The sequence below is a fragment of the Neolamprologus brichardi genome, chromosome 5, assembly GCF_056152115.1.
Source record: "Neolamprologus brichardi isolate AB-2024 chromosome 5, ASM5615211v1, whole genome shotgun sequence".
NCBI classification, from domain to species: Eukaryota; Metazoa; Chordata; class Actinopteri; order Cichliformes; family Cichlidae; genus Neolamprologus; species Neolamprologus brichardi.
In genome coordinates, this window is record NC_142108.1 from 10,310,254 (window position 1) to 10,322,809 (window position 12,556).

Below are 12,556 nucleotides of genomic sequence, written 5' to 3' on the forward strand. Positions count from 1 at the left end.
AACGAGGGAGCAAAACATTAAAAATACAGTAACTCATGACAATACACCTCCATTTTCTAACAAGTGCTCTAAAATATTCAGTGTTTATCACCTTCAGGGCTGGAAGACACTATGTAAATAATGAGAATTAATTGATAACTCAAATATAAGACTGCATTATCTTTGCTCTTCTATACAACACAGAAAAACAAAAACAAAAAGACAAACATGAATCCAAAATGTTCAACTATATTGTCCTGGAAGTAGCACAGGGAAAAGCTCTGATTGGTTCCTTACCTGGCGATGCTCCAATCAGGCTCGATCTTCAGGATAGTAGGATCTTCTGTGTAGCTGAACTTGACCTCTGGGTTTCTCAGCTCAGCAGCATTTATGTCCACCATGACAGGTGTCTGGCCCGTGGCCTGGCCTGCTGGGGTTACACATACTATCTCCTTGGCGCTCCGCCTGAAAGTGAGGGAGATATAAGAGAAGACAAGAGAAAAGGAAGTCACATGCTAAGGTGTCTCATAGTGATTGAGTTAAGGATTAATACTAATAGTTCCTGGAAACAATGAGTTTTTAGGCACCCCAAACAGAAAAACACAATTACACAGGAAGGAAACTCTTGTTCATCCTTTTAATTACTTGTAACACAGACACGGCGGTGACCGTCACATATCCACAAGGCCAACATCTTTCAGTCTGTCCAGCCCTGGTTTCGTCAGCCTGAATCATACACTGTTGTACTTCAAAGCCCTCACACTCTCCCTCTCTCTGTCTGTCTCTCCTTCCCTTCTTTGCTTTCTCTGGCTAACAGATCTGAAGTGGCAGATCAGGCTGGTTGTCTCTCTGTGTGATGTAACTCCCTCCCTTGCAGACAGCCAGCCAGCTGTGACCTGCTGTGAAACTTTGCGCTGCTGCCAGAAACTTTGTGCTCCACTCCACTGGCTCATTCCACTTTCCCCTCCCCATCGAGGGAAGACACTGCTGGAAGAGAAGCGGTGGGGATGGCAACCTATGTGGGCATACCTGTGTACGTGCACAGTGTGTTGATCAAGTGTACTGTGTAGAGGGTTAGTGAATTTCCATATAAATGCTGTTCACAGGCAGAAGATTAACACTTACTCGGGGTGTAAGTATGCTTTTTGTGTCAGTCGACGTCTGCTAACGCCCAACAAAGCACTCAAAGAATGTGCAAAAGGATGCGCGTATGAGTGGTGCAGACACGGAGGCAGGTGGGACAGTATGAAATTTTGAACATGAGAAGAGCAAGCTGATCTGTACACAGATCCTCCCCCACTATCCGCTGTGGAAATAAAATCCACATAAAACAGAAGATGGAGAAGATGAAAGAACAAAAATTCATTTTTGCGTCTTTGCTGGGATTTCGGGTGGGGTCTGGCAACTGAACAAGAACGGACATATTGGGGGTCTTTGTCCCAGGAGGAAATTTTATTTTATTTCCTTTTACAGGGTCCTCAGAGGGAAAGGCTGCTGAAGAGGGGATGAAGACAGACGGGAAAAACTGAAGGACGAATGGAAAAAAAAAAAGGTTTTTCACATTCCACTAGTGCTGTGTTTCCATGGAAACAGTTTTCACAACGCTGTCACCGTCAAGAGTGCCAGTGGTGCCGCGTACGTATTTTTGACAAGGTTGCGGCCACACAAAAGAAGCCAGAAGGGGACATAGAAAGGAAAAAGGAAAGAAAAGGGGTTGCACAGGGAGATAAGAGGATGAGTGACTCGGGGTAAATAGGTTTTGATTAAAGCAGAGGCCCCACTGAATACAAAGACACATTAAAGAGATAGACTCAACCAGTTCATTACTTTGGCCATAAAGGTTATTGCTGCTCAGTGAATGAAAGGCCAAGACTATTATGTTCACCTTTCTCGGGATGTGCTACAGAGCTTTAAATTGGCCTCTACTTTTGCTTTTGATATGATATAAAAAGAACTTGATGGGTCCAAGCTTATTAGTTTAACCTGTCACTTGTTGCCTGAGAGAACGGAACCACTACAAAACACCACTCTAAAGCAAAGAAACAAGAAAAGTGGAAACAAGGAGTATTCCTATACCACTTCCTATCTGACAAACATAACCTCCACAAGGAAGCTTCCATCAGATAAACCTTTTCGGTATATATGCGATTGTTTTAGGGAACTAACAATCTTTTCTGTGATGTTTTCTCTTGCCATCTGCCAGACACCATACATGATTGGATTTAGTTCAGAGCCCAGTTTTTTGTGAGTCTGCCAGCAAGAGACTCAAAGAAACAATGGAGTTCTTGGCTAGGGGAATTAGAGTCACATCAAATTGGATCAATGTCTCCTCTCCTTGAAATCCAGACACAACCTCTTGCACACTGAGTGACAAGTGAAGATAGCAGAGAAAGATCATTCCAAAAACTAAAAAGGTGGGAGAAAAATTACATATTTCAAACATCGGTTCAAAGCAGCAAAATGTAAGTTACCAATTACCAGCAACACCATATCATTCCTTTTAAATTATAGTCATATCTTTGAGAAAATGTGGGCCATGCACTTAAGCAATCCACAGCAGAAGTGAACGACGATATTGGCTTCGCTGGGAAAGGCTACACTGTCATCCTGCTGGGAATTACAGCACTGCAGGTCATCCTGTTACTCGCTGCTTTTGCTAGTCTTGCACAAATCGAAGGCACTGACCAGGGAAGAATGTCATACATTAAAAACAGGGAATAACTACAATTACTAAACGCAGAAAACGGTGGGAAAAGTTGGCAAAAAACAGTAGCAGATGTAGGCAAAATATTCTGCATTACATGGCTATTATTTGTCTAAAGAGCAGAAAGAAAACAGCTACACTTTAACCCAGTAATTCAGTAGTAAAGGCCAAATGGTTCCTCTTCACTGTTTGGAGAGCTTTAATCAACATGGTCCCCTGCCTCCACAGCAGCACAACACAAATTTAAACTGTCATTTTCTTAGAAAAATCAGCCTCTATAAAAATCTTACATAAACAAGAGTTCTGTGACTTCATTGTAAACTGCCCCCCAAAAAAATCTTCAGGTTGAAACACTTGAACTAAAAGAATATACTGTAGATACTCCAAGCACTCTGGATTAACTCACCTCTCGAAACGGCAGGGGTGAAGTCCAATCTTCACAGACACAGCGCTGCCCGCGTTGAGATGACTGCCATCAATAGTGATCCTTGTTCCTCCAGATAGCGGCCCGGTGGAAGGATGGACTCGTGAAAAATATGGGGACTAAAGAGGGACACAGACAGAGGCCAAGCAAGTTAAGCGTCACTTATCGACTGGACTGTTGCTGCCAAATACATGTGTTAAAATCATCCAAAAACACAGTTGTAATATACATCAACAACATTTACCACAAAAGTGAAGGCCTTGCTTGAAACTGTTTTGTAGTCGGGGTGACTACAGTCTCTGACACACACTTCCACCTGAGCCTCCTGCACTCTGTAACCTGTTGCATCATTTAGCCGACACACAATCCTGAAAACCAGAGGAAAAAAAGTTTATCACTATGTAAATGAGTGAATGTTTTCAGTTTCAGTGTTTGCTTAATAGTGTGAGAACTTGGTCAAAAAAAAGGGACAGAAAAAAAATGAGGAATACTTCTTTTCTGCTCTGTCTAATCAGAAAAGCATTCAGATATTTATGAGTGAAGTGTTTCATTAGTTTCCATCTTATTCATAAAAAATAACAAAAACAGACCAAATGTTCTATTAGAGATAATGTGAACTGCTACGAAACTAAAGGCTTTTCTGTGTGTGTTCATGCATTAGCGTGTATTGTAGAACCATAAGCTGCGCACTTGGCCTTGGGCGCTGGCTAGCCAAATGAAAATCCACAGGAGAAATGATTGAACATGGGGAGGAATGGTGGTGTAGCCCACAGGGAGAGCACACACGCACACACTCATTTCATGTTTCACCCACTGGAGACATAGTTGAATGTTAATTAGCTAGAGCGCACGAATGAGACAGAGAGAAAGCACGAGAGCGCAAAGGAAGGAGGGAGTTAGAGAAGAAAGGAGAAAGAAAGAAGAAGGAAAGAGGGATAAAGGGAAAGAGCTTGATTAATTGAACAAGCTCATATCCTACACATCACCTCAGCTTCCCCTCCCTGAGATGAGTTATTAAGTCTCCTGCTTCCATCCACCCTGCAGGTGGCCATGGCAACTGCATCGCGGCCGCAACAATGAATTTCACATTGCGATGATGTGCGTTTCCATTGTTTTTACTTTCCCTTTCATTTATTCCCTGTCCTCCTGCTATGACAGAGGCCATGATTAAAATGCTGGACAAATCTCAGTCAGGAATGCAGCTCCGCTTGCATCATTATTGCCCAGATGACAGGTGGCTACACTGAGCTGGTATTACGTGGTTAGAAAGTACATTAGCTAAGATGACAACAACATAAATTATGCCTCACTCAATCAAATAACTTTGATGGAATGTAGAATGGTAAAAAATTAAACATATGTCAAATTGTCACATAGTAACTACTAATAAGGCAATAAAAAGAGGGAGCTTAGGTTCTGTTTTTCTTCACTGCTGGCAATGATTTACTTTTCTCAAAGTGAAGTTAAACCATGTAGTGAATATTTGATGACTTAGGTGGGAAAAGGCCACACTTCCTTGCAATCCAATTCTTTCCAATCATAGAAACTGATGTAGAAGAGGTGGCAGAAGCATAAAGCCAGAGTGAGAACAAGGTGTCTACGTTTTGCCCAACAGTCATTGCACATCCTCTTCTCTTTTGCAGCTGACCTTTGACCTGTGCTGTCTATGCTGTGACCCCGTCTTGTCTTCTGTGCTATGGCTCTGATGGGGTCACAGGAATGACGAGTGCAACCGGGACACTAATGGCACCGTATGGCTAACATCACTTTTAATTAGCATGACAGCCTAACTGCTAACCGCGCCCTCCTCTTCCTGCGGGTGCTATGGCAACAGGCCAAAAGCAGCATTATTGAGCTGGCCGGGTTAAACGTCACCATCTTGACGTTTGGATGTGATCACTTGGAGAAAATGAACATGTTTGGAAAAAAAAAAGTTAGGCTGCAGCACGGCTTCGTGATAGAAGTAAATGTAAAACTGCTCTGCTCTGTCTGAACAAAACAACACACGAGTTTATAAATTATAAATCAAGACTGACATGTCACTACGCTACTCTAAACCCACTAGTGAGTGTGGAACAGCATTCTGTTTTCCTGACTGTCAAACCATCAAAGTCACATTTCTTCTGGTTTCTTCTTAGTGAGGGTGGCAGAAAGAAAACCAAGTCTGCTGGGACTGTGCTGCAAAACTCAGCAAATGGGGCATTTTTGTACAATGACAGCAACATGGTTGGAAATAGAATATTGAGGACGCCTCCAACTGTGACGAGCTTCACCAATTTTTTTCTCATCAGAAAACGTATCTTTGTCTGCTTAGATGAATACAACATAAAAGAGAAAGTGGGACTCATCTTGTACTTTCATTGCCCCAGTATTTGGAGGAGCTATAATGGGGCACTGCCAGTGTGACAGTGCCCCAGATTTCTTCTTATTCTGAATGTAATTTAATTAATGATTCACATGATATCGTTTACATGTGAAATAAAGAACATTTTTTTCAAAGAGGCACCCTGTTAACGGTTACAACAAAGAGCTCAGTCATAAACTGAACATGACTGTTATTCATTACTGAGTTCTACCCAGGATATACAACTGCAGTTATTAAATGGGAGTTACATCTGTGCAATCTGCTGTACTTCACCATTTCCCAGAAAACAGTAAACATAACTTAGAGTGTTCACATGACAACCTTTTATATGAAGAATAGCTTTCAGTAGATGTATATTGCACACTTTTGATAATATTAAATCCACTTATATCTAAAAATGGGTCAAATTAATCCTAATGAGGCGAGTTACATGAGGTATTTCAATGCTGCTTGACCGGACCTGAGCATTAGTTGAGTTGAAAAGGTTTTATTCAAGTTGCTGTCAGAGTTACTCGGACTGAACATGTACAGAAAGTAGCAGCACCATGCACAGCTTGAGGCTATTTGTGAGGAATTGGTTTTGTCTGTTAGTGGAAAACAGCATTTAACCTTTGAAGGTTTTATGAAACAAAGGTCTGAGAGAGTCACAGCGCTGTGCTTAGCACTCAGTGTCACAACAATATGGGACAAGACAAAAAAGAAAGCAATGAGTTTTAGAAAGAGTGAGGTTTAAAATCAGTGGGTGACACAGGGTGAAGAAAGAGACAATGCCAACGTACTGCTCAGCGCTAATGTATTCGTCCTCCTGAGGGTTGCACGCCACTTTGCCGATACGGACTCCATTCTGGATGTCTTTGAACTGTAGACCCAGGTTCTCACCAGTGATGGTCAGCATGGTTCCTCCCTGTCTGGGCCCAGTCTCAGGATACAACTGGGTGGTAGACCAAAGAAAGGAGGACATAAGTGAAGCAGAACAACACATGTGGCGTATATTGTGTTTAAGCATGAATGGCAGTTTACTTAGGTCATTATGGTCATGTTTCATTCTGCATGAATTACATTCTTGCTACCTCATTAAGCACGATGAAAAATGACCTTGAATCCATTAACTCCACCTCAATTCAGTCAAACATTCACAACTTGCCAACTCGCACACTTAACCTGGACCTACCCATCCAGCCCTCACTTACGTCCCTCTGTTAATGTTGTGAAGATTTATAGGCTGAATACAATTAGACCACATAGTGACCCCTGGTTTCTGATTTTTTTTCCCTAGAGGTCTGTGACAGGTGTACGGAGGTGCTAATGGCTACCCGAGGCTAGCCTAGTCGCTAATCATGGCTCTATTCATTCAGCCCCAATGCAGACAATGGTAATCAGTCTTTACTAGTATAATTAGGGCTAAAGCTAATTGGATTAGAACACGACGGGGCAGTGGGGTCATTTGTTGCAACAGGGAGGGGGTTATTGGGGGAGACATTAGTGGTTGGATGTCATGGAGTGGGGGTGTAGGTTGCCACATACACAAAAAAAAAAAGATTGATTATGAATCCTGCTTTTTTTTACTCAGAAATTTTCTGCTTGGTGTAGAAGAAAGTTGCTGTGTGGCACACAAAGCTCTACAAAGACACGGACAAACATGTCAACATTGAAACAAAGGGGTAAAACAGTGACCAGTCTCCCGTATGTTTTATTTGATTGGACGGTTCAACAAACACCAAGAACTAGAATATGGCCCACTCCACTTGTAAGTCTTTAGAGGTGGCGCTGGAAACCTGGTGAAACACAGACTTAAAACGGTTAATATTTGTGCCATCCAACGAATTACTGAAAACTGTGTGCAGCTATGTCAACTCACTCAATTTGACCTCCATATCATTCTTTGTTCCTTCAAAGGTCAGCACTGTCACGAAGATTCATTAACAGTTTGATTCATTTGTCAAGCTTCGCTAAAGCTGAACCTTACGCTGTGCAAATTTACTTTTTTTCTATGAAGGAATCCTTTAATGACAGTGATTCTAGTGAAATTAAGTGATTGTGGTCAAAACCTTTGCCATCTTTAAAAGTCGTGCGACTAGTCCTTTGCTTTAACAAATTTACACATTTAATCTTGTGGCGGAGGTGTGGTCCCTGGCGCAGCTGCAGGGGAGGAGTGGTGCAATGAGCTCAAGGGGGCGGTACCAGGAGGCAGGTGAGCCACAGGTGGTGGCGATTGTGTGATGACAGTGTCTTCTTTCTGTTTGTCTATATGTGACGGCAGAGTCGAGCGGGAGAGAGAGCTGAATCGGAACGGACTGTTAGGTGTGCAGAACTGTCAAATAAATACATCTCTTGTGAGCAGAAACATTGTGTGTATCGCATACTTCACAAATCTATTTTTTTTTTTTTAAAGGATGGGAATACACCAAGTGTTGGAAAAGGTGACAGCAGGGATAATGTATTCAAATATTCAGGTTTGTAAAATAAATATTTTAATAGTTTAGGAAATACTATCAGCAGCCAGTTAGCTTAGCACAGCATAAAGAACAAAGGTTGTGGAAAAAAGCCAGCTCAGATATCTAAATCATTACAAAATCAAGCTATCAGCACCAAAAGTCACTAATTAACATATTATGGCTTGTTTGTGTAAAACAGAAATATTATAATATGGCAATAGGTAGAGCCATTGCAGCTGCCACATCTTGCATTCAGTCTTTGTACCAAGCTAAGCAGCAGTCGTAGCTTCATTTTTACCACTCAGACATAATGACAGTATCAATCTTACTGACACCATGCCAACAATGAAAATATGTTCTGCAATATTCAGCTTCTTTAAAGCTTATCTACAGTCTTACAGATTAATTAGATTAACCTCTCAACCCACTCAAATATTTCCCCACCTGGTGCTACAATGATACCCAGTCTAACACTATGGAAAAGGTGGCAGGTTAGTAAAAGCCACAGGTGTTTAGAAAACCACTAATACAAACACACAATGGGAACAAAGCCTAGTGTCATGCAAGCCAGAAATGAAATGCTGCACATATTAATTAATGGCTATTTATCAGCTGGCACTCCATCTTGAACGTGTGTCTTTTATTTCAGTCTCTGTGTCCGTCTTTGACAGTGTGCCCAAATGTATATATTTTAGCTGGAGACAAAAGAATGACTGGCATGCAGTAGTGCTCAGTCACAATCTTTAGATATGGTAATCAACCTCTCTTTTTCTATAAACACTGGCTTATCAAGCACATAGACACACAAAGACACAGAGTGAGACGCATACACACATGCACGTTGTTCCATCCACAACCAAACAACACAAACAAAGAGCCTTTTTTGATAAAAGCCACCAGCCTAAACACTCGCTCTATTCTCCTCTCACCATCAGAACGCTCTACACTCATTCATACTCGCTTTTTTCTCTTTGTGGCTGACTTGTCCCGATGTATTTGAGGCTTTATGTCAGGCCTATTGTGGCTGGCTAAGAAGCAGTGCACAGATAGCATCTGCAAATTAGAGGAGGAGGGGGAAGGGGGAAACGGGCAAGGGACACGGGGGGAGATGATATGAACATGGTGTAAGGCTTCCAGAGTTTATCTGTGATATGAAAGGCTTTCAAAAACAAAAACTCACAAGCAATCTGATAGAGGCAATGACGTGAAAGAAGAGAGGGATCAAATAAGTCTTTAAACGTTAAATGTTTCCATGTGACTGAGTCAAATAATATTAGCTCTGAAGATGTGTAGCCTTATAGAACAGGAACAAATCTGTGTCAGAAGTCAGAATCACATTGGGGCCAATTATATCCCTCTGGCTGAACTCTGATCATTAAACAAGTACACGAGCTTAATTAGGACATCATCGTGGCTGACATCCAGTTACAATCCTCCCCTTTATGAATGAGCACGGTAAGTATTTACCCAACATTGGGTAAATACTCCTATTTTTGTAACAGTGGGGGCTTACTTTTTAGCTCCAAAATACAATCAGCAAATCACAGAAGCATGGTCAATCAACACCCGTAAACAGAACAATATGTATCTTTATATTGATAATAAGGAGGTTGCAAGCAAGAGGGTAAGGAAGCTAGAAGGTAAGGGAACAATAAGACCAAAAGATGAGATTCAAAATAAGGGAAAGGAAAATGAAAAATACTGAATAGTTAATAGATAGAGGAAATGGTCAGTGGAAGGGATGGAAATTTAAAAAAAAGTGTTGCCAAAAAACCATAAAGGATGAGAAAAACAAATGAGACTAGCTAGAAAAAAGAGATAGGACATAAAGAAAACTGGCAAAGGCAAAAACCACTAAAGCAGTACATGAGGGAGAAATGATTGGCCATCAGATCCATTTATGCACTTTATTACATATACAACATCAAGAAACACTCACACATAAACACATGGAGCACACAAGCTTACCACGTGCTAAAACCCTAAAAATGCAACCCTCCCACACACACACAGACTGGAATGGCCTGCGTTGTTTTAATTGGTTTCTAAGGGCTAGCTGTGATGCTCTTCCTGTCCCCTAGGAGATGGCAGGCAGGAGATGATGGATAATGGAGGGCCAGGCAGCATCCAGGGCCAGTACCAGGACACTGCTGTGCTACACTGGGACACAGTGGCATAGAGTGTGTGCGCGTGTGTGTGTGTGTGTCCCTATCCATGTGGCTTTGAATGCAATTTTGAGAATATAATACAGACTACCTAAATTGTAGCTTACTTTATTTTCATTTGGAGGCTTCTGAGAATGTGTGGGCACCATTGTGAGTCTTGCTGGCTTGTGTGAGACACACACACAGGGAGTATTTGCTTGCTTGGAAGGAAGTACTAATTAATCTTTGTGCACAATGTCAGTGCACAAAAACGCAGCACAATAAAAATAGCACTTCATCAGCTTAACAGCCAAATTCTTACAATGTCTAAAATCATCATTTAGTACCTAAAACATTAATTGCTGCATTTGGAGAGAAGTACTAGGTGCCAAAGCTGTTAGTGGCACAGTAGCCACACCGCACACTACTGAAAAATATCAAATGGACAATAACCCACTCAGAAATAACACTAAATAAGTTAAACACTTGCTGCTCTGACAGCTCTTACTGTGTGTACGTTGTGCACACATGTGTGTCTCCAGTGGTGTTTCCTCCCCAGCTGAACACACATTCCTTGGTCCAAATGAAATTAGTGGTTAATCCACCAGCTATTGGCCACACAGCAGTTAGCATGCTGCATAAATGAACAAAGCAGGCTGAATCAGGCAAAAAGAAAAAAAAAGATGAAACAGGGAAAAGGGGATTTGACCAAATGGTTGGTAAGAAGTGGAATAATATTCAATTTGTGTAGCCAATGTGATGCTCTTTGGGGGGAAAAAAAGATAAAATGGTAGGTGAAAAAGGAGAGATTTTCTTTGTCATCTGCAGATGTTCTTTTGGCGTCAAATGTCAAACTGTAAATGTCAAAGGTGGAGAAGAGAGGTGGGGCCAGCAGCGCAGCTTGGTGATAACGCTTCCCCCAGTGTCTCTTTCTTCTCCGCTTCTTTGTCTCTTCTTCTGCATTCTCAAACTTGCAGTGCGTCTCTTCTCCTGCTGCTTTTTGAAGCTCTTTGCCAGCTTTGACTGCCACCAACATCTTGCCCAAGGGCAGGATTTACCCCTACATATGCATGCAACGGCACATGCTTGTGAGCACAACCCCCCTACCACCTCCCGTTTCTCTCCCGCAAGCACGCACACACAACCCAGTTGCCTCTGTATGCTTGTTTCAAAGAGATAACTGAAACGAGCACGAAGAGAGAGGGAGCATTAGCAAATGGTTTTATCTATGTGCCAGAGCTCCAATTAACCAGTATCTTCATTACACATTCAAAGAGACGAGCCCGTGTCACACAGGAAATGGACTGAGGGCTTCAGTCACACAAGTCAACATCAATGAAATGAGCATGGATATTAAACATATATTTCACACTCATTTAAGTTGAAGAATTTAGATGATTCTTCAGCTTATTTGAGATACATTTAAAGGAAGAAATGCTTGGCTGAAAGTTTGAATCACTGTTGGAGACACAGTAAAAATGGAAGAAGACAGAAGACAGACTGACGAGAGGGCTGAATGTCAGGACGCGTCTCACACAGCAGTGCATTGCTTTCAAACCGCACTGTGTGTGTGCACTAGTCCCAGTGGTGAGCTGTAGGAACTGTGACCCAGGTCGTACTCAGACGAGGACCACCGCCACGGTTACTAGTGGCAACAGATGGTTACGCTATGGTGTTTAGACGCCTTGGCTCTGCCAGCCTGTCAGATGAACACATGCACATGTGCACGCACATATTCAGCACCCGTGGCGGGACACAATTAACGCACTACCACATCCTCGGCTTCTTTGTCTCTCTCCAGACAACCACCCTCTCTGACTCTTCATTTAGGTGCATGTGTGTGTCTGTGTGCGCTTCTGTGTGAAGCCGTCGTCTCTGATCTTGTCAGTGTGTTCAGTCTTGGAGTGTGTGAACTGCCTCCTCCTTGCCAGCCCATCTGTGTTGCTGTTGCAGTCTTAGTGTTGGCTTCTAAGTTGTCTATCCTCTCTGCTGTCTGCCCTCCTAGGATGTCCCCTTCACTCTCCGGGGCCAAACAATGACACAGAGCAGGAAGACTTTTCAAATCTCCTCTTTTGAATAATTTGTTTTTACTAATGATCTGGTTTGGATTCTTGTAGAAAAAACACATAAGAGGCAATCATAGCCTGCTTACAAGTAACATACTGTAATGTGAAGCCTCTCTTCTTAGACCCCTGAGTTGTTTGCAGTGAGTTGCTACGTCATGAACAACCAATCAGCAGCGTGAGTGTGTGCCTTAGCAGTGCTTAGAGAAGCCTATTCTTTTTACCTTGAATTTAGCTGTTCCATGCAATGTTGTTTTTAAAGTGGGCTACTGATGAATGTGGACACTTTATGATTCACATTCTTTGCTCAAACAGCTTTCATTCAAAAGGGGTTTTGAAATGTTGTGATATAATGAGCTGAGAAATTACAAAAAAGGAAACTATTTCTGCTTTATTTTTCTCTTCAATTTTGTTGTATCCATCAAAGAGAATATTTCTGTTG

At 42.0% G+C, this 12,556-nt stretch overlaps 1 protein-coding gene across 4 annotated transcripts in view; it reads right to left on the bottom strand.

Moving 5' to 3' along the window:
- The window catches only part of plxna1b (plexin A1b), a 181,207-nt gene that overhangs the window by 27,421 nt on the left and 141,230 nt on the right, over window positions 1-12,556 (bottom strand). For all 4 annotated transcript variants that reach the window (XM_006784514.3, XM_006784512.3, XM_006784513.3 and 1 more), the window contains exons 13-16: window positions 6,252-6,403; window positions 3,352-3,475; window positions 3,090-3,226; window positions 277-444 (exon numbers count right to left, since the gene is read on the bottom strand). In XM_006784514.3, the coding sequence (XP_006784577.1) occupies window positions 277-444; window positions 3,090-3,226; window positions 3,352-3,475; window positions 6,252-6,403 (581 nt within the window). The remainder of the gene's footprint in view (window positions 1-276; window positions 445-3,089; window positions 3,227-3,351; window positions 3,476-6,251; window positions 6,404-12,556) is intronic.